Below are 20,492 nucleotides of genomic sequence, written 5' to 3'. Positions count from 1 at the left end.
CTCTTGAAATAGAGAGGAGGAAGAAGAATAGAGTAGTCCGTTCTTGCCTTTTCCTCAGTTCTCCTCTTCTGTGCAGCTAAACCCCTGACAAAGCCGTCCTGTCAGTGTGACAAATAGCCTCATCTAGCATCTCCCCTCAGGCTTAATAGCATTATCCCAGAGGCAGAGAATAACTTTACCACTGCATCCACCTACAGTACTGTAAGTCTGTGTCTAAAGAGAGATCCAACAGGCTCTACAGCTACAGAGGGCTTGCAGGCGGCCGACTGCCAGTTTGGAGAGGGGTAAAGTGAGGTGAGGAGGAAGGAGTGTGTCGGTGAGAGGGTCGGAGGGTTAGTGAACTGATGACTGTGTTAAGTGTGGGTGCCGAGTGGGCAGAAATGGAGAGAGCAAGCGTGTTCAGCACCATAGTGCACAGGCCTAAGTCTCACTAAGCTAAAAGGAACAGAAAGTGGGCGCATTTCCCTGTATTCAGAGGGTGTGTGGAGGTAACGGATGGATGATGCTCGGCTTGACGACACACAAACACACACACACGTACGCGTACACACACACACACACCCTCCCATAATATACTGTACCACCCAAGTCAGCTTTTACCTTTTGACCTGGCTGCCCGTTGTCCCCTGGTAGGCCTAACGTTCCCTGTCGAAACAAAGACAGATTCACCAAAAGGAATGAAATAGGCACATCACCACATCAATCTCTCTCCATTATAGTTTTATGGGGACAAACACCACACTCAGACATTACTCACATCTTTACCAGGGACACCATCGCTACCTGGCTCTCCCTAAAAGACAAAGTCAAAGCAGGAGGGAAAAAGTTAAGTGAGATATTTTGCATAGTAGCAGCTTAAATTTAGAGCTAAATTTGGACTTAGACATAAGTTGCGAGGTACTAACTATGAGCCCTGGGTGCCCGGGTGGTCCTGGGGCTCCTCCCATCCCTGGAAGACCCCTCTCACCAGCTTGGCCCTTATCTCCTTTTATACCCTACAGAGGGAGAATTTAGTTTGTTAGATTCTCTTGCAATTTAGCAGGACAGAAATCCAATTATATCATGCGCACGCATGCACACACACGCATGCGCACACACACACACACACACACACACACACACACACACACACACACACACACACACACACACACACACACGGGCATATTCATTTCAACTTGTGCATCTTTAAATTAAGATACCATATACTGATCTCTGGTCATCTATCTTTTTTCTTTAAGTACCTGTAGCTCCTGTTATTTTATATTTACTGGAATCATAATTAATTTAATATTTTTTGTCATGGGTAACTATTTACTGCTATTTACTATTTACTATTTTCCTATTATATTGTGTTCTCACACACATATTTGGCTACTGAAACAACCCATTTTCCCCTTTTAGTATGTTAAAGATTCAGCTAATTGAATCCATTTCTTGTTTATTACAAATATGATAGTCATGTTTCACAGCATTGCTCTTACCACTCCTGATGGACCAGGAGGTCCTGGTGGTCCAGCTGGACCTGTAGAACCCTAACAAGGAAAGTAAACACAATGTTCGAGTTTAACACAATGACATACTACAATATCAACAGAACAGTATACAGTATAAGGTTAAAAAGGGCAGTGAACTTACAAGGTGGCCGGGGGGTCCAGGTCGTCCCTGAGCTCCTGGGGTACCGGGATCACCCTGGAAAGGTCATAGATTAACCTTTAAAAACCTCCAGGGTTTAACTGACTATGATATATACTCTTGTTTTGTGCATGTACGCACAGATTATAGATGTGCACTTTAATGTTTATCTAAATCCTCTTGGGTTAACGATAGAAAGAAAAAATACTCACGTCGTGTCCCAGCCTGCCTGGTGGTCCAGGTGGACCAGAAGGTCCAGCTTCACCCTGAAGGACAAATAAGAAAGTAATGAAAGGTAATGGAGGAAGCATGTGTGGAATGCTTCTATTAGTGGAGACTCAAAATAATGAGGTAGCACAGTAATAACACCCAGGCTGGTTTCATGACACAATTATCAGTTTGACGAAACAACTTGGCCTAATGCACAAGCAACAGACAGGAATTGTAAGTAGACAAACATACAGACATAGTGTGATGGTAAAGCAATGGGTTGTTGGCTAACCTTCTGTCCAGGGAAGCCAGCATGGCCAGTTTTCCCTTTGAATCCCTGAGGAGAGACATCAAAGAGAATGAGATTGGTACAGTATCAAAATTCACAAAGTCGAGGCTGCCAAAGAACAGGCAGACGTGTCTTTGAAATCCCGAACACCTGCTCTTGGGTAGAACACAAACTGAGATACAGTGAGTGAGTGAGACAAATAAAAAAGAAAGAGAAGGGAGGGAGGGAGAGAAGCTGACTGACTATCTCTGCTGTGATTGCACATACACGAGTAACAGTCCACACTAATTTGACCAGTTGGTAAAGCTACACAAAAGTCAAGAATTAAGACGATCATACCCATCTTGACCTTGTCTTGAAACTTTTCTATACATATGCATTCATTTTCAATTCAAAATGCAAGTCACAATCTCAAGAGCACAGCTAAATCCATCCATCATTGGCAATTCATCTCTCCATTAAGAGCTTTGGATAGGTTTTCAATTGAAAAGGTTTAGTCATGCAGGCTGATTTGCATACTAGTTTGCTGTTTGTGAAACTCAAGGTGAGCCTTGGCAATACAATTCTAATGCATTGTATGAAAAAGTATGCCTACCAGATTAACTCATTTGTGAAAAATATCGAGGCTTTGCTGATGTGAATGTTCAGAACAACACATTTACATCTATCTCTAAATGATTCCATGTTTTCTACAGCCATGCTAATGGCTCTGTGAGGCTGTATTTAGACTTCAGAGCTAAATGCTAACACATCTTCTTTTAAGATGTTAGCATGCTAACATTTGCTAATTTGCACTCAACACAAAGTACAGCTGGGGTTGATGAAAATGTAATTATTTAACATAGGTATTTGGTCATAAACCGAAGTACCTGATGATGCATTAGGGTTAATTGTTACAAATAATCCTAAAGGGGACATCAATGTCTCTACCAACCTTCATGGCAATAGTTGTTGAGACAATTTACTCAATCTGAACCTGATGGTGGTGCTAGAGGAAAAGTCAAGCAACTAGGCTGGCTAAAACACTCAGTATACTGTATATGACTGAAGGAACAGACTGAGACACATAATGAATTCAAATCTTATTTCGTTATTTTCCGAAACTGTTGAACTCTAAATGCATGCTTTCAAAATACATGGATTGGCACAAAAAAATGCATTATTTTCCATATTAAGATGTGGTTTGAATTGCATTCGATGTTCAGGCTATGAAAAGTATACTTCTTTTTGCACTGGATAAATAGAGAATCAAATCAGGTCATGTAGACGTCAGAAGTGATACTTACTGGGATTCCTCGTGGTCCTGCTGGGCCTGGAGGGCCTGCGTCTCCCTGACAACGGAAAAAATAGCCGGGGCCACATGTCATATGTTAAATGCATGTATTTAACTATACCAACTATAGCATGGCCTCATTGTGTGTCTGGATAATATGCTTGTGTGTGTGGATGTCTGTGTGTTACTTGCCCGCAGCCCTGGTTTCCCATCTTTTCCATCCAATCCCTCAATGCCAGGGGGGCCCTTTGTTGCAAACACAGACAGAGAGAGCAAATGAGGGTTATGAATAGTACACAGTTCACAGATATGTTGGAATGGGTCACATTAATATACAGTAATATAACATGCATATACCATCAGCCCAGGGGAGCCTGGTGAGCCTGGAGATCCAGTTGATCCCTGAGAGCCTTGAGCACCACCATTGCCCTTTGAAAGCAGGGATGTTCAGTATAACAAATGATCATTTGTGACGCAAAAAATAAATGTGCTGAAATGTGCGATTTGTACTCACTTTTTCACCTTTGAGCCCAGGGACCCCATCCCTTCCAGTTTTGCCAGCAGGACCTGGTGCACCCTAAAAACAAGCACAGTAACAAACAAAGTCACTTCAACTATTCCAAAGAGAAGAATCAGCAATAGAGGGGTTAAAACATTTACATACTGGTGGTCCTGGGAAACCTGGTTGTCCTTGGAAACCCTTCAAATAAAAAGAGCAACATATGAATATGGGTTTTGGTTCTAATAGTCAAATTTTTTCCTATTATGTGTATGTATGTTTCATACATACCTGATCCCCTTTGGCACCGACAGGCCCTGCTGGTCCCGTGTCTCCCTTGATGCCCTGCACACACACAAATTATTCTCAGTTTTGATAATAAATGAGGACACAAGGCTCGAAATTTTGCTGAGCAAAATGTATGATGAAACACTCACCGGTGAGCCAGCCTGTCCTTGGTACCCAGGGTTACCAGGGGAACCCTGCAGAGGGGAAGATGTGTTAGCCAGTAATATGCAACACTAGCTCCGGATGCATATAGTGCAACATTGATGGTGTAATGGCTTACTGATTCTCCTTTCTGACCAGCGCTTCCTGGGGTCCCACGTTCGCCCTTCAGTCCCTGACGAATACATATAGACAGTTAATCAATGTAACCACCCCTCCCTTCATTAAAGCTGTCAGACTGCTGTCAACCCCATACTTTGTTCATGAGGCAGGTGATAGTAACTTACAGGAAGTCCAGGTGGTCCCATGCTTCCTGGATACCCGGACGTCCCCGGAGAGCCCTGAGGTGAAAATCATACAATCAATCAAACAGGGGGAAAGAAATAATTTTTTTTAAAGTTAAAAGTTATAATTTCAGGGAAATTAATCGGCAGATAGTTACCTGCTCGCCCTTCATTCCTGGGAGGCCGGGTGACCCTGCATCACCCTGCTGACCCTGAGAATGATGGGAGTGAGGAATGATTAGAAAATGAAGGCGAGGATGTGATATGTATGCTCCCCTGGTGGAAATGAGCCATGGACAAGGCGAGTCAATATCAGAGAGAGGAAAGAGCTAACTGGCCTGTGCTGTCTCCCTTTGGGAGTGCCTACATTGCATTTGCTCCTCTGCTCTACATTTCTATCAGGCTTTAGGATGGTGATTCAGGTCTCTGATGGTGATATCCGGAGGCTGAACATTGCCTGCTCGGCCTAGTTGGTTGGTGAACGTTGCTTCTCTCCTCTTTATCCCCCTCTCCATTATTGTGTTGCAGATTCAGGTGCAAATTCTACGAAAGCTGCAGACTTCATTTAGTCGTCTATCTCTTTAAGACATCAAACAAAGATGAGCAGTGTATGGTGTTAATGTGAACTAAGCAACACACTGTGATCAAATACGACCGACTTTACTTCTGCAATGCACAGAATTTTAACTCAAAGTGAACAATAAATGTTTTGATGTAAAACATGAATATGCATGTGCGAGCCAAGCAACAGCTGCTGTAAGCGGAAGACAGACAAGTGCTGGAAGAAAAGAAAGAGAGACATTTAAAAAATAAAATAAAAAAAGAGTGAATAAAAGAAAGTCAATGGAAGCTGGGTGCTTTTAAAATGGTGGCTTCTGAGATTGATAATTGGCTGTTAACTGTGTATTAATATGAATTGTCCCTTAAGAATAAATCAATAAAAAAATAAAACTCAACATCAAAAAAATGAGAAGAATATCACTGTGAGATATTGGTTATTAGAGTATTTACTGAGGGTTGTAATTAGTAATTGATCATATTGCGGAGAAACTAATTAGCAGCTCGTGATTGTGAGTGGCTTCATCACCACTGGGTATGAGTAATACACTCATCAGCAGGGTCACACTTCTCTCCCTCACAAACAGTATAAACAGATACACTACTGCACACAGCAGAGGCTAACACCTGCTATAAAGTGCTACTACGCTGTAAATGGATCCCATGCAGCGCTCACACAGCTCATCCATTTAGCATCTCTATTCCCAGAAAACAATACATCTGTGTGAAAAAGAAGAGTGGGGGGGGTGGGCTCTGTCTGCCCAGCAGTCCCACTCTTCATCACATAGACGGAGGAATAATTGAACAACTGGAGAAAGAGACAACCAAATTGTTTCCTCATCTGAAATAACCTTCATTAAAGAGCCACAAAGAGAGGCAGGGACGGTGGAGAGATGGCATAATCAAGGGCTGCTCGATTTAAAAGTGAGATGATGAGTGTTTGAAAAAATGGATCAGATAAAAATATTCAAATCAGAGGTGGAAAGTAACGAATTAATTTTGAGGTGCTTGTACTTTACTATTGCTATCTAATGCTACTGAATACTTTTACTTTCTCTAATTTCAGGGAAAACATTTGTACTTTACTCCACTACATTTCTTGGCAGCTGTAAGTTACTAGTCACTTTTCAGATTAAGATTCTACATTAAAATTTAATAGCATTTTTTAATATTAAACCAGTGGTTTACAACCTTTTTGCAGGAGTTGTTTGCAGTAACCAAAAACTGATGTCTTCCATTTGAGAAAAATTAATTGTATTCACCTGTAGGTTTGTAATCACTGCACTAAATACATTAGACTTAGACAAAATGACCTCGACCTACAACAGTGAAATGCGTCTTATGTATTGATGCATCAGTTTAAACAATGAAATATTGTCATATATCATTGTTGGGATATTTGACTTTGATACTTTAAGTACATTTAACTGATTATACTTTTACTTAAAGCTTTAGTGCGTAACTTTTTGATATTAATAAATGTCCCTTTCATTCAAGCCATTGCCAAATGCTAATTAAGACTATCAGCTCCACACAACTCTCTCTCTGTATTTGCCAGTATGGCTATGTTCAGAAGATTGTGTCCCGCACAGAAGCTCAAGTGAAGATAATTACCTCTTCTGAAGAGTTCATCATGTTTTTTTAATCCTCCGTGTCCTCCTTAGCTGCTAGCAACTCCAGCTAGGAGAATTGTAATTCTTGTACTTGTGATCTCTCTTTTTTAATTTATTTATTTTGAGCAATGTTTAACTAATGCATTGCATGACACCATGTTGGGTTTTTTATACACCAGGACCATAGTACGGTCTGTTGTATGGTATTGTACAGTATCTGGTGTTTGTAAATGCTATTGTTTGTTTTTACTATGGCTGCAGCATGGGTTAAGTGCCCACAACAAATTTCCCACAATGTGGGACAATAAAGTTAATCTTGAATTGAACTGCGTGGAGGAGGGGTGGGGGCTGTGCGTGATCACGGAAGGCTTGTATCATGTTGATGCGCCCACAGTGTTGTTGTCATTACTTAGAATTCCTCGTGGGAGAGACAGAAACTACGCATTATAGCTTTGAGTAGAATTTTTAATGAAGGATTTGTACTTGCATTGAAGTATTTTTTTACATTGTTGTACTGGTACTTTTACCTAATTAAATGATCACTGATTAAAGGACAATACGAGAGGAAATAAATGAAAAGGAAGTTAGAAGTGTGAATTAAACTTACAGGTAAACCAGATGGGCCCTGAGGACCTGGGAAACCAGGAGGTCCCTGTGGGCAGAAAACAGTGAAAGGAACATCCGATACCGATCAATTCACACCTACTGTATGGTTAAAGCCGGTTTAAACTTGTTGCTGACAATTAAATGAAAACTAAAAACACTGCAAGAGACCTAGAATGAAAATGTAAAGTATTTAAGAGGTTAGCGTGTTGGGCCACATTGTTCATCATTTTCACTGAGACCAGTAGGGGTCTCTGTGAAATCATGGAAAGTGGCAAACACAAGCTTCTCTCAAGTCACTTCAAATCTAAAGCTTTGAGACAAAAACCCAACGGTGCTGTCCTAAAATTAAAAAAGAAAGAAAGAAATTGAATATATCTTTTCTCACAGAAGTACAGACTGACTAATGTAAGGCAGTGATTAGAATGCACTTTATAGTTTCAAACATTTTTGATTGATAATAGAGTTTTCAGAGTGGCAAGTTGGAGAAATATGTTATTAAAGTACTTGGAAAGAATGTCTGCATATAATTATGTGTGGATGTACCATCCACACAGTAGATGAGGATTTCAAAATAAGAGTAAAACTTTACAGCTTTCTACTCTTGCCATTAACAGGAATATATGTGTCCTAAATTAAACCATGGCAACATATTCAGGTTTATCTACTATAAATAAGCTCCACTGGAATCCCAGTTGAGCTGTCTGGAATGGCTTGACAAGAGGAATTTATGTGGCTGAATCTCACCATGTTTCCTGGTATTCCAGCTTGGCCTCTATCTCCTGGTGTACCCTGTAGTGAAGATAAAGACATAAAAGTGATCCTTAACTCTGTAAAGTCATTTTGATATGCATACTTGGAAAAAGATACACATATACCCTTGTATCAAATTAACAGTGTGTATATGAAAAAAATGCAGACTTACTGGCTCTCCTCTTTGTCCTGGTGATCCAGGAGTTCCTGGAATTCCAGGTGTCCCTCTGCGGTCATCCTATGAGGTAAAGACATAAATCAGTCAGGAAATGAGCACATACGTCTCTGTGGATGTATGCATGTGCGTGTTTGTGGGTGCGCATCTCCTTAGTGTATGACAATGATGTCCACTGACCACTGCTTGTGTCGCCTGCTCTCTCTGCAGTTTTTCCAAACACTGGAAAGCAGACAGGAGAATAAGTTATCAGTGTAAAGCCGTACTGCTGTCACTGTATTATGTCAGACTGATAGCTACTTAAATCACGCCATGCAAACTTGAATAAAATGCAAAATGAAGGATTGCCATTTTACATTTATCAACGCACAATAACAAACAGCGACTGCGCTATTAAGATTCCTTTTATTGTCATTCAGAAAAACACAGAAATGTAAAGCATGAACCAAATTACGAGCATGGCTCCTTTATAAAACAGTGTAATAAATAGAGCTCTGAATATGAATATATATATAAAAACAGAATAAATCATTTCCAGCAGAATATTTGTCCGTACGACTATGTGATATTTTGCACTTGTAAATGAATAAATAGTATTGCACATTTGCATAGTAAAACACAGTTTAGTGGTGTTTAGTTGAGTTTAGTAGTCTGATAGCAGCTGGGTAAAAGCTGTTTTTTCAGTCTTGTCGTGCTGCAACGCAGGCTGTGGTATCTCCTGCCCGAGGGCAGGAGGGAGAACACCAATCATTGTCGGTGTGGCCCCAATAGTCCTCTCTGCTTGACCTAGGGACGTTTCATAAGATTCTGGATATGGAGAATTGGCTAAATACTCCTAAACTCCCTTCACGTTTCACCTTGTCACAGCTGTCCACTGGGGTTACACCTGGCTTGCCCTGGTCTACTTTGTCTTCCTTGGCACCAGTTGTGCCAGGCACCCCTGGAGATCCTTGGGAACAGTCCCCTTCTTCACAGCCCTCCTGTGTTGTAGAACACACACACACACACACACACACACACACACAGACATATAAATATATGCACTGATCAATAGTTTTCACGCCAAAAATCTGGCAAAGCAAAAATAAAAGATAGTAACAAGATACAACAAAACCACATTCCCCAAAATGCATTTTGACTCATTAACTTACAACACCATCTCCTACATCTCCTTGAGGCAGCTGGTGTGGTCCAATGAGGCTCTAGAGAAGGGGCAGCGAAACGGAAAAAAAAAATTAGTATTACCTTCTTGGCATTAAAGACAATAATTAAGGAAAACCATAAATGTCAAAATCATCTCTTTTCTGACACATTCGACAAACCCAAAGAAAGTATCCCAATGCTCTCTAAATACAGTTCGAGGACAGCGTTGCAAGTTAAAGTACAATTTCTTCTGCAACTTCACAATTGCACAATGACATGACAGTGACCATGTCACAGTAACACCTCTTTTAATACCAATTGTATGTAACTTATTGTATAACCCTATGTCATTAACACCAATATGAATTTTGAGTGCCGTACAAAATTAAGTATACATATGCAATGGCATACAATATGTGTATTGCAATTTGCTGAGTCTGTCAAATTCACACACCAGATGGGGTACACTTTATTATCACTAAAAGCTGCAAAAAAAAAAGGAAAAAAATGGGACAAAGTGTCACAACCTTTCCAAGCAATATGTCTGTGTAGGACCATCACATTCAGTACAATGTCAAAGAAAAATAAAGTACTGAGGTTGCAGAATTTACCCCCTCCTCCAAGGGACCTGTTCAGTTCAGAACTGCCGTACTTCTCCTTTTCCTTACTCTACAATTACAAGACATTTTTGGTGCATTATATAGTAAATCCTTGTCTACATTTTTCATAGTACTCCTACAAAATCATGTTTTCTGTACAGACCCAACTTAATGTTCACATGAAAATACAGTGGCCTATGCTCAGTGCACCACATAACCATCTGTTTATTGCCATTAGGCTCTCTGTAGTAGGCTCAGTTTGGTGTCAAAAATTCACTCGCCAACAAAAGGTTTTGTATGATTCTATAGTCCAAAGAAAGCAATTTCCTACATGAACCCAGTGTTGACACTATATGCTGCTACTTGATTCTCATAAAGAGACAGATATGTGACAAATATAAACTGGTTAAACAAAACAATAGCAGATATACAGCACAAAAAACAATACTCTGTACCCATTTCAACTAATGACTGTGACGCTGTAATTAAAGTCTCTCAAGACCTCAAGTCTGAACCAGAAAAGTTTTAAATTCAAAGAGTAGAATATTGCACCAAGAAAGCATGACAGACACACATAACTGTCTCTGCCCATACATATACAAACACATACACACAGACACACATGCAGCATATGTGCATTAAAGAAGAAGAAAAACTGACACAAATTACACAGTGGAGTTACACTACCTGTTTATACTGAGTTCTGAAATATAACTGCACACTCCAAAAGCCCAACTCCTTTTACTGCGAAAGATGGTCTGCTCTCTATCAAAGCAGTGGGACCCTTTCCACTGAGAGTGTGTGTCAACAGCACCTGGCCTAGTCATTACAAACCCATTTTACATTGTTCAAACTGGAGCCATTAGCTAGAAAGGCTATTTCATGCCGCATGCTATTGGCTGTTTTACGGGCACAAGACTTTATCCATTAACAGACTTGCTCTAAAGAAGGTGCTCTATAATTGTATATCAGTCACTGTGCAATGTTCTCTTCTGCCATACTATAGACTTGCAAATTGCCAATTTCATGATTTCTGTGAGCAACATATTGTTGTGTTTCAAAGCCAAGCAAAATGTGAGGCTTTTGAGTGCTATGCCGTTACTTTGAGTGACATAATACCTGCAGAACCATGGAAGAAAAAGAGAACATTAAGGCCAAACTACATCTTGCTCCCTGTGTGCTCCAGCTGCACGTCTGTAGAAGCCTATCAGTCTCTCCTCTCTGCCGAGCTGCTTGACTGAGTGTCATCCAAAACTGATCAAATCATATGGGCACAGGAGCGATATTGACCATTATGAATAAAAGGATGTTTGTCAATGACATTCTTTCACCAGAAATGAGTGCGTTCTATAGACTGTAAAAATAATTGTGTTTGTAATTGGGGCAGGGTTGTGCAGCGGTGGGATTGTCATTTAAATGGCTCATTTGTGTGACGTCCTGTTATGTTATTTAACCCCCCAATCTAGCACAAGTAGACTTTATATTTCCCAATTATTGCTTCCATCAGATCATTTATACATTGTTTATAAAGCTCGACAATTCCGACCACATTTGAAGGCAGCTTAATTTCACGGAGAAAGAGAGAAAGAGAAGAGACGGAGCGACTGTGCTTTCTCGTTGTTACAGGTAACAGTCAGCTGTTACACAAACTCCTAAGCAGTTCAGTGCTTGTGTTTCGTTTTTTTACCCTCATAGTGTTTTAAAACTTTCTTGTGGCAGCGATAGAGACAGTGATGTTTCCTGTTTACTGTACTGAACTCTGACACCGCTTCAAAACAGACTGACAAGTCTGATCGCCGGTTACATGACCACCGTGGCCAACGCAGCGTGGCGTCGGGGTTGCGTTTCTCCAAAAGTTGAATCTGTCTCAACTTTATTACAGTACTGAAGGAAAAACAAAACAAAAAATGAATATTCGAAACCCAAAATTGAAAATCGAACACCTACGCAATGAACGAATATCCAAATTGTTGAATATTCGGATCCAGCCATACTTTCTACAGAGAGTTTCTTTGTGTTCTACTGATTTTCCAGCACATCCCTTTCTTTCATTAAACTACTTCTTTAATTTCTGTGTTGAAGGTGAAGTTCTCCTTGAGTGCTGACTGGCGATCAGCATCTATGTTCCTTTAATGAAATTAAGCCATCAGCAGACTTCAAAGAAACAAAACTGACACCGTATAAAGTAAGAATCCACAGATACATTCACTACACTCCACCTCATTTCTCCCCTTTGATGTTGCCCTTGCACTTACTTAAGGTAAATTAGCTTTGTCCACAAGAACACATGAGACCTTCTGAGATTACAAAACTTTACCTATTTAGCTTATTCTCTCTTAGTTTTCTTGACTTTCTTTTCAACTGTGGGCTTCTGTCCCACATCTCACACCCCTCCCAACCCTTAAGCACTGCTTCTTCATCTCTCCCAACCTCTCAGTAACAGTCTGGACTGGTGCCTCTGATGAATGCGGTAATTAATAGTTCCACACACTTTCTCTCTTAAGGCCCCGAAACTCCACTTGACATGAGACCTTCTGAGATTACAAACAGATCTGAGTCCAAATGCACAACAGGCTGAAAATGCATATGAAGTGTTTGCAAAATATCCGCATGTTTCAAGTTATAAATCTCAGTCACCATGAAATATGTGGGCATATGCACAAGGCTTATGTCTACTCCCAAAGTTATCCATGAATAGATATCAACTTTGCCATTTTTAATATTGTACGGCACACACCAAACTTGCTCTGTCCTTGGTCAGGCATCAGCAGCATCCTTTAACAGTACCCCTTTAATCATGATACAATAAAATTATGAGTTTTGACAAACAAAAGGTACACACATAACACAACTAATATTGTTAGTGAATGGAATTGTGTTTAGATTTATGGAGTCAAATGTGTGCCAAATGTTACTAATCACAAGCTTGTATTACTTAATGCGTTTCCTTAAATTAATCATGTGTGACCTCGAAAAACTAAAATCAAATAAAGCACACATAGAAGCACGGGACCTTTTTTTTAAAAACATATCACTTTTCTGATAAATGCATTCATTTTGTGCTTTTGCATCATTTATACATAAGGTCCCAGATCTTGAATCAGCAGCGCCTCTCCTCCTTTTCGCTCTATTTTTACTTACGCTGTATCCAGGTATACCCGGTTTCCCCTGTATCCCGTCGTTTCCAGGGATACCCTGAAAGAAGGAACTGAGGTTGAACTGGTTTATTGCCAATCGAGGGCTAGCCACTCCCATCTCCACCAAAGGGTCACCGTCAAAATGATCAAACCTGTTCCTTCTTCTGCCATGTCTTATGAAAGTGCTATTTTGCATTCAACCATTATCACAAATGCGCCCTTGTCAAAGACATGATCTCTTCCATCACCCGTTTTCATGTCTTTCTTACACCTTTGACTCTTGCAACACAGATCATAGTAACACTTTATTTGAAGGTCTGCTCGAGTTACAATCTTTAGAAATTAATCAAACTGGTACTTGCAATTAGCATTGCTATACTTATTTCACATTTATACTTTGGACCTTCAAATAACTGTTAATGTCTAGACGGACATTCCCAAAGCTTTCTCAGTTGCTTCCCACATGGGTTAAAGCTCAAAGCACTGGACAGGTTAGTGTATTTATGACTTGATCCTGATAATCTAAGCCTCTTTCAAACCGATATATTGCACACATTCAGTATAAAATGTTGCTCCATTTCCTACATGCATATTATGAACATCCCCATTAAGGTGCAAAGCATGTCAAAGCACTGCCTTTTATAAGTACCCCAGTTGCCCAAGATGAAAGCCTAAGATTAAGATTAAGACATATTCTATTGATCCCGCAAGGGGAAATTACATCAAGTAGCTTGTAGCTGAATCCAAGCTGATGGAGCATATACTGAATTGAACTGAAGAGATACCCCCTCACCACCCTACTGCCCTTTTTCTCCTACCTGTGGTCCTTCGATTCCATTGACACCCTGAGGCCCAGGAGGGCCAGGTGGCCCAGGAGGTCCTGGTGGGCCCTACGACACACAAGGACATGACCACAAATGACATCACACATTCATAGTCAAACATAAAGGAAGGTTTCTGTGATTTTCGGAAACAATCTCTGCAAGGTAACAACAGAAACAATGCTTGCAGACAGGACTGCTGGTTGACAGATCAGACCTGAGGCCCGGGCTGCCATGTGTTTATTGGAGTTCCTGGAGCTCCCTGGAAGACAAAGGTAGTCAAAATCAGAGCAGCACTGGTGCTTGCTAAATATACAGAAAGTGCAGTGTGATGTCAAGAATAATACAACAAATGTCAAAGCACAGAAAGATAACTCAGCATGAAGGTAAATCTTTCTCAATATGCCCCCTGTGGAGTCATAATAAACCCCCTGATTGTATGTTTAAAAAAATCAATGTGTATTCAGTCTACTGTTGCGAGGCAACAATTCTTTAGATTAGGTTTATGTGTGTGTGTATGTGTGTGTGTGTGTGTGTGTGTGTGTGTGTGTGTGTGTGTGTGTGTGTGTGTGTGTGTGTGTGTGTGTGTACTCACAGGTCCGCCTATGCCCGTGTGCACAGGGATTATGCAGTTGCACTCTCCAGGATCACCCTGAAATATACATAAAAAAGACCCATGAAAAAAAGCTGAAGTGAAAGTCTTTGCACAATTTTAAGCACAGGCTGCAAAACCTGAGTCCTCATTCAACATTACAGCCCTAGTTACCGTAAGGAAGTTGGAACTCTTTGAGCTTTCAGGACACTCCTGTGCAGTTTTGCTAAATCCTAAAATCTTCACAAAGAAACTCAAAACTGCTGGGGGTGACATGCTATGAACGTTTATTGTTATACTACTTTATGAACTTAAAGTGTTGCATTACATGAATATGACCCTAAAACCTTAATGTTTTGTAAGAATACAACAAACGTATAGTACTATGATTCAAAGAAAGGTGCATTTCACCCAACATCTGTAATACGAGGAGCCAATGATATCCCTATTACATACCTGTACATACATCACTACTTTCCGTTTATGTCCAAGTCAGGTTTCTCAGTATTTATGTAACAGTACAGAACATAGCTCCAGACTCTATATGAATACACTGAATAAAGATTCTGAATCATCTGCAAAACTTTACCTATTTAGCTTATTCTCTCTTAGTTTTCTTGACTTTCTTTTCAACTGTGGGCATCTGTCCCACATTTCACATCCCTCCCAACCCTTAAGCACTGCTTCTTCATCTCTCCCAACCTCTCAGTAACAGTCTGGACTGGTGCCTCTGATGAATGCGGTAATTAATAGTTCCACACACTTTCTCTCTTAAGGCCCCGAAACTCCTCTTGTCTGCCAGCAACAGTACACTTGTCACCTCTGCTACCAGTCTATACCTAGCCAGAGGCAGGTGTGTGTAAGCGCACGTATGTGTGTGTGTGTGTGTGTGTGTGTGTGTGTGTGTGTGTGTGTGTGTGTGTGTGTGTGTGTGCATGCGTGAGGTGAGGGGAACCATCTCTTGTGATTACCATCTGTTCCACCCCCTTATATTCAAACCCCTCCAGATCCCTTCATCCAAACAAAACGGTAGACTTACCTTGTCCCCCTTAGCTCCATCAAGACCCTGCAAAAGAAAAAGACAGCTCACACACACACACACACACACACACACACACACACACACACACACACACACACACACACACACACACACACACACACAAGCACTTAGTTACTCGTGCTTTGTTGTTCCAGAAGAAAGCTTGCGGGGCAGTGAGCTGAGCGTAGATCAGGGGACAGAGGATGAAATGGGAGCAGACATTGCCTCTGTTATGGATCGAGGCAGACATCCTTGGTTACAAATGATGCCTAAATCAAGGACAATTCCCAAAGAAGCTTAAAGAAAATTAAAAGTCTAAACAGACGCTAACACAGAGACAACAACTCAAGTTTGACATCTCTTCAAATTGTTGATGCACATGTGCAAAAACATGCAAATGAAACACTTCAGACAATGAAGGAACAAGACAACTCACAGGTCTGCCATCAGCTCCTTGAGACCCGAGGGCTCCATCTCTGCCCTGTGTGTGAAAAAGTAAATAGGAAACAGTGTTTGACAAGATAACAGCATGACATTATATGCCCATATACACATGCAAAAAGATGCATTTAGGTCCTACCGGGGGCCCTGCTACTCCAATGCCCGAAGGCCCCTGTGGTCCTGGAAGCCCGACTTCACCTTTGGAGCCCTATGAACATGAAACACTCACATGGTTTCATTGTTTCAAACAAAATGAGGTACATGTGATTGCATATTGCAACAATACGTTGGGCTTACACCTCTATATTTTATGCTACCTTTCCTCCTTCTGGGCCAATAGGGCCAGTCAATCCTCTGGCTCCAGGTGGTCCCTGTACAAAAGAAAGAGATTAGACCAAAATCTGAAAATGTAGTGTAGAAAAGTACAACTTTAGAAATATGACATTGACTTACTACAAGTCCTGGGAGCCCTCTTGGTCCCTCTTCACCCTATGCCATTAATGAAAAAGACAAAACAATTGGAAAGGCCGAAGGTTTAGGTGGGAAGGAAACAAAGAGTGGAAATTTGCACTGTAAGAGTTGTTTCATGTTTTCACAGTGGTGTAGTAAGGAAGAACCGGCTTCCCCGGTGTCAACAAAGCAATAACGATTCCACAATGAGTCAAAGGATTTTCAGATCGAACAGCCCAGGGTTATTTTTTGATGGTTATTTACGACTTCATGAATGTATTGTTAGATCTAAGAGGCAGGAAAACGGTATTTATTACTGAGATCACAGCAGGACCACATTCACCTAGGAGCTGAGTGTATGTTTTGTATGAAGAGCTGCATCAGCTGACGAAATAAAATCAGTCTTACTTGTTGTCCTGGAAGGCCGACTCCTGCAGCTCCAGGGTCTCCCTACAGGGGGCCCAGGACAAAACAGATTAGTATCCGTCAGTGATACATGATAAGGCACAATTCTCTGCATGTATTTATGAACATGATACAATGAAAAATGGACATTCACACCTTTCTGCCTTTGGACCCAGCAGGCCCCTGCACACCTGGTAAGCCGGGTTTTCCCTGAAGAGAAAACATGTAAGATGATCATCAGCAATTTTCCTAGTCAGAAGTACATCGATAAATACTTACATAATATGTATTTATACAGTACATAAATAATTAAATAAATAAATACACAATTCCCTCACATTCCTGCCAGACTTCCCTTCCCCAGCGGGACCAGGGTCTCCTCTCTCTCCTTTAGGGCCTTGCACAGTTACACCATCACCCACTGCAGTGCCCATAGAAGGACAGCTGGTACAAGCATCACCCTGGGAAAACACAACAAATCCAAACCATGATCCAGGGACCTTTTGGAAAAATCTAACTTAAATTGAATAATGATAATGCCCCCATTTAGCCAATCAGTGTCCATTTTTAACAACTGGAAACCATCATTGTTCCAAAAGTGTGACCAGTGGCATTTAAGATATCACCTGTAATTTGTCGTCTTCATAGATGCAGAGACAAAAGCCCGATCCATACGAACTCAAAAAGACCCAAGTAGATCTCTATCATTGATGGTGTGCAGAAAACATGGCTGCTACCTTTTATACTGTACACCCTTTACCATTGATGCAATACATAGTTAGTTAGTTATCAAATCAGTCAGCAGATGCAAAATAAAGTGCAGCAAAGTTGATCTGACTTAACAGTTCAGGTACTCTGTACCTTTGCTCCCTTCAAGCCCATCAGTCCATCCCGACCAGGCTCTCCAGGCAGTCCTGGGGCTCCAGGAGCTCCGTTCAGTCCCTCATCTCCTTGATCTCCTTTTTCACCCTTGTAACATTGAAATATGATGATAAGAGGCACTGACAGTCAACTCTATGTACTGTAGCTCTCACAATGCTTACATTAAAGGTACCGTGTGAAGTTTCTGACCACTGCTGCTATGGAGCAATGTTGTTATGAGTGGGTCCCCACTTTATTTGTGTTTTTTTGATCGTGTGAGCGTACACAATATTACACGGATCAGCAGTTGGTGGCAGTAAAGTGCCGGATAACGCAGCAACGCACCAGCAAGGGCAGTTAAGAAGAAGACTGCTAACAAGTACACAGGGATGTAAATATTGCAGTATTTAAAATATTCAAAATATCTGCTATGCAAATGTTTTATGAGGAACGAATGCACTCGTTTGTTGTAGACGTCGAGGATGCACACAATGTGTTTTGGTGAAAAACACTGAATCTAAACATAAATTGTGTTGGTTTATAAGAAAACTCCAGATTGAACCATCAATTTCCCTCTGCAATCTGTTCTCTAGCCGAGTTGTTGATATCAAACTAAAGCCTTATTTTTTTATTATAATTGGCTGGTTTGAATTTGTGTTATATCATTATTGAGATTGAGATTCATCAAAATGTAAAATACTGATAATGGTTAGAGCCTTAAAAAATCCTCTCAGTCGGTTTGGCTCTGCTTTGAAGTCCAAGCAAAGTGATTTTGGGAGAGCTTCAAGGTAATTTAAAATAGCCTGTCTCCGTTGATGGCAGATTTATTTCCCAGTTTTTTGGGCTTTTAGGTGATGCGAATATTCCGAAAGACAGACCTGGTGTCTGGGCTCCTTTGAAATATTAGTCCATAGCATGTGGGGGGATTTTCCTGCAGACGTCCTTGGTCCCAGTAGATGTCAAATTAGTTTAAAAAAGGTCTGACTCTCTCCAAAGGCAACCAGTGACTCAAAATAGTTTTACTCCTTACTTAGGTTATTAAATAGCTTATTCTGTTTTGGGTTTGTGTATTTTAGGAGTGAGTTATTTGAAAAAACATAGAGCATGCCTAAGAGACATTGATTAGCTGGTTTTAATTCCTCAGCAGACATCAAGGTGGTTTAATGTGGTGTGAATTTGTCTTTGGGTCATTGATGGAATACAGAGTGTGGAAATACAAGTATAGAACAGCTTGTTATAGACAAGATGTATGATAAACTTTGACAGTAAACATACCTTTTCTCCTTTTACACCAGCAAGACCTGGTGGGCCCTGTGTAAGCAAATAGAAGGTCATGTACAAATGCATGCATAAACATGATACACATGCAGGTGCACACTCTCAAACACGTGCAGTCATCTGCAAGTATTGGGCAAGCCCCTTTCCATTCAGGTAAAAATAACTGTTGACATAAAACTAACCGCAGAGGCACGCGGCATGTAAAGGGGAGGGGTGACAGAAGCCAACAGAGATTTATTACAACAATTCTGCAGTAAGAGGAGAATCCCTTATCCTATTTGTACAATAAGCATCGTGGTTGATTCGCCCTCAGGGCATCTCAAACTTTTCGCTCATCCAGATGCTGCTTAATCATTTCCACCGTGGCAACAAAATAGGATAGCAAGACGCTGCTTTAGTTGTGTAGAATTTAATTTCTATCATTAATTCCGTCTTTTTCCATTTCTCATCTGACAATTCATACTGTGTGTCCCTTTGTGTTTGCAGTATGCAGTGTTGTGTGTGCAAGGATAGCATCAGTCATTTTTCTAGCCCTTTTGATCAATCTGACTGTTTTGCTTCCATTGCAAGCAAGGAAACAATGCAACCTCTCAAAACAGAATGTAAGATAAACAAAGTTTTTAATTCCAAAAAGCTGTCTGTGTACTTTTGGATAAATTGTATTTGATTTAGTTCCTAGATAATCTCGTACCTGTTTGCCATCAGCTCCAAGACCTGGATGTCCGGGTGGACCTGGAAGGCCTGGTTCGCCTTGCTTGCCTATTATTCCATCAGGCATTTTAAAGCCAGAGGGTCCGCTACCAACCTCGGCCGGCTGGCACAGACCACACTCGCCCTAGGGGAAGGCAGGGAGTCAGGATGGTTAGTTTGCATGACAATCAAGCTACAGAATGCAAAAAGCAAATGCATATGTCTACGCTTACCTTTTCACCCTTAAGGCCAGTAAGACCAAGACCAGGTAGCCCCTGCTCTCCCTGTCAAAAGATAAATATGGAATTAATGTGGCATGGAACGAGATAAAGTATTAAATGGTGTTTGTTTTTTTAAATATGCACATACAGATTTGTTTCTGAAGGTACTGTAATTGTGAGATGCTTGTGCATAGATCGCAAAAGCGATCATAAGCATAAGGAAAATGTTCAATATCCTAAGAAGGAACCTCCCCTTTCAGCTCAAAGTGCATAATTAGCTATTAGCATCTAGCGATCAAGTAGTTATTGACAACACAGAAATACTAGACTGTATTATACTAGCTCTAATTTTCCATGTTGTGTTTTTTTATGTTTTAATGACTAATTTAACATCTGGCCAACGGACTACAGTTAAAAATTAGCCACCCGGGGGGCGCCCTGGTAGCTCACCTGGTAGAGCATGCGCTCCATCT

The 20,492-nt window shown here is 40.8% G+C and overlaps 1 protein-coding gene across 1 annotated transcript in view; it reads right to left on the bottom strand.

Annotated features, from left to right (window-relative positions):
- The window catches only part of col16a1 (collagen, type XVI, alpha 1), a 73,665-nt gene that overhangs the window by 10,757 nt on the left and 42,416 nt on the right, over positions 1 to 20,492 (bottom strand). The window contains exons 28-66 of the mRNA XM_078267390.1: positions 20,032 to 20,082; positions 19,800 to 19,943; positions 19,106 to 19,141; positions 17,831 to 17,938; positions 17,308 to 17,430; positions 17,126 to 17,179; positions 16,973 to 17,014; positions 16,568 to 16,603; positions 16,432 to 16,485; positions 16,254 to 16,322; positions 16,110 to 16,154; positions 15,671 to 15,697; positions 14,635 to 14,691; positions 14,257 to 14,301; positions 14,037 to 14,108; positions 13,223 to 13,276; positions 9,491 to 9,541; positions 9,197 to 9,319; positions 8,520 to 8,561; positions 8,337 to 8,402; positions 8,159 to 8,203; positions 7,416 to 7,460; positions 4,796 to 4,849; positions 4,641 to 4,694; positions 4,475 to 4,528; positions 4,344 to 4,388; positions 4,198 to 4,251; positions 4,072 to 4,107; positions 3,922 to 3,984; positions 3,765 to 3,836; positions 3,600 to 3,653; positions 3,421 to 3,465; positions 2,138 to 2,182; positions 1,848 to 1,901; positions 1,639 to 1,692; positions 1,485 to 1,535; positions 906 to 995; positions 758 to 793; positions 601 to 645 (exon numbers count right to left, since the gene is read on the bottom strand). Coding sequence (XP_078123516.1) covers positions 601 to 645; positions 758 to 793; positions 906 to 995; positions 1,485 to 1,535; positions 1,639 to 1,692; positions 1,848 to 1,901; positions 2,138 to 2,182; positions 3,421 to 3,465; positions 3,600 to 3,653; positions 3,765 to 3,836; positions 3,922 to 3,984; positions 4,072 to 4,107; positions 4,198 to 4,251; positions 4,344 to 4,388; positions 4,475 to 4,528; positions 4,641 to 4,694; positions 4,796 to 4,849; positions 7,416 to 7,460; positions 8,159 to 8,203; positions 8,337 to 8,402; positions 8,520 to 8,561; positions 9,197 to 9,319; positions 9,491 to 9,541; positions 13,223 to 13,276; positions 14,037 to 14,108; positions 14,257 to 14,301; positions 14,635 to 14,691; positions 15,671 to 15,697; positions 16,110 to 16,154; positions 16,254 to 16,322; positions 16,432 to 16,485; positions 16,568 to 16,603; positions 16,973 to 17,014; positions 17,126 to 17,179; positions 17,308 to 17,430; positions 17,831 to 17,938; positions 19,106 to 19,141; positions 19,800 to 19,943; positions 20,032 to 20,082 — 2,295 coding nt within the window. The remainder of the gene's footprint in view (positions 1 to 600; positions 646 to 757; positions 794 to 905; positions 996 to 1,484; positions 1,536 to 1,638; positions 1,693 to 1,847; positions 1,902 to 2,137; positions 2,183 to 3,420; positions 3,466 to 3,599; positions 3,654 to 3,764; positions 3,837 to 3,921; positions 3,985 to 4,071; positions 4,108 to 4,197; positions 4,252 to 4,343; positions 4,389 to 4,474; positions 4,529 to 4,640; positions 4,695 to 4,795; positions 4,850 to 7,415; positions 7,461 to 8,158; positions 8,204 to 8,336; positions 8,403 to 8,519; positions 8,562 to 9,196; positions 9,320 to 9,490; positions 9,542 to 13,222; positions 13,277 to 14,036; positions 14,109 to 14,256; positions 14,302 to 14,634; positions 14,692 to 15,670; positions 15,698 to 16,109; positions 16,155 to 16,253; positions 16,323 to 16,431; positions 16,486 to 16,567; positions 16,604 to 16,972; positions 17,015 to 17,125; positions 17,180 to 17,307; positions 17,431 to 17,830; positions 17,939 to 19,105; positions 19,142 to 19,799; positions 19,944 to 20,031; positions 20,083 to 20,492) is intronic.

Source organism: Sander vitreus, chromosome 14, assembly GCF_031162955.1.
Source record: "Sander vitreus isolate 19-12246 chromosome 14, sanVit1, whole genome shotgun sequence".
Lineage (NCBI taxonomy): Eukaryota > Metazoa > Chordata > Actinopteri > Perciformes > Percidae > Sander > Sander vitreus.
Note: the sequence above shows the minus strand (reverse complement) of the source record. Positions and strands in the feature narration are given on the sequence as shown.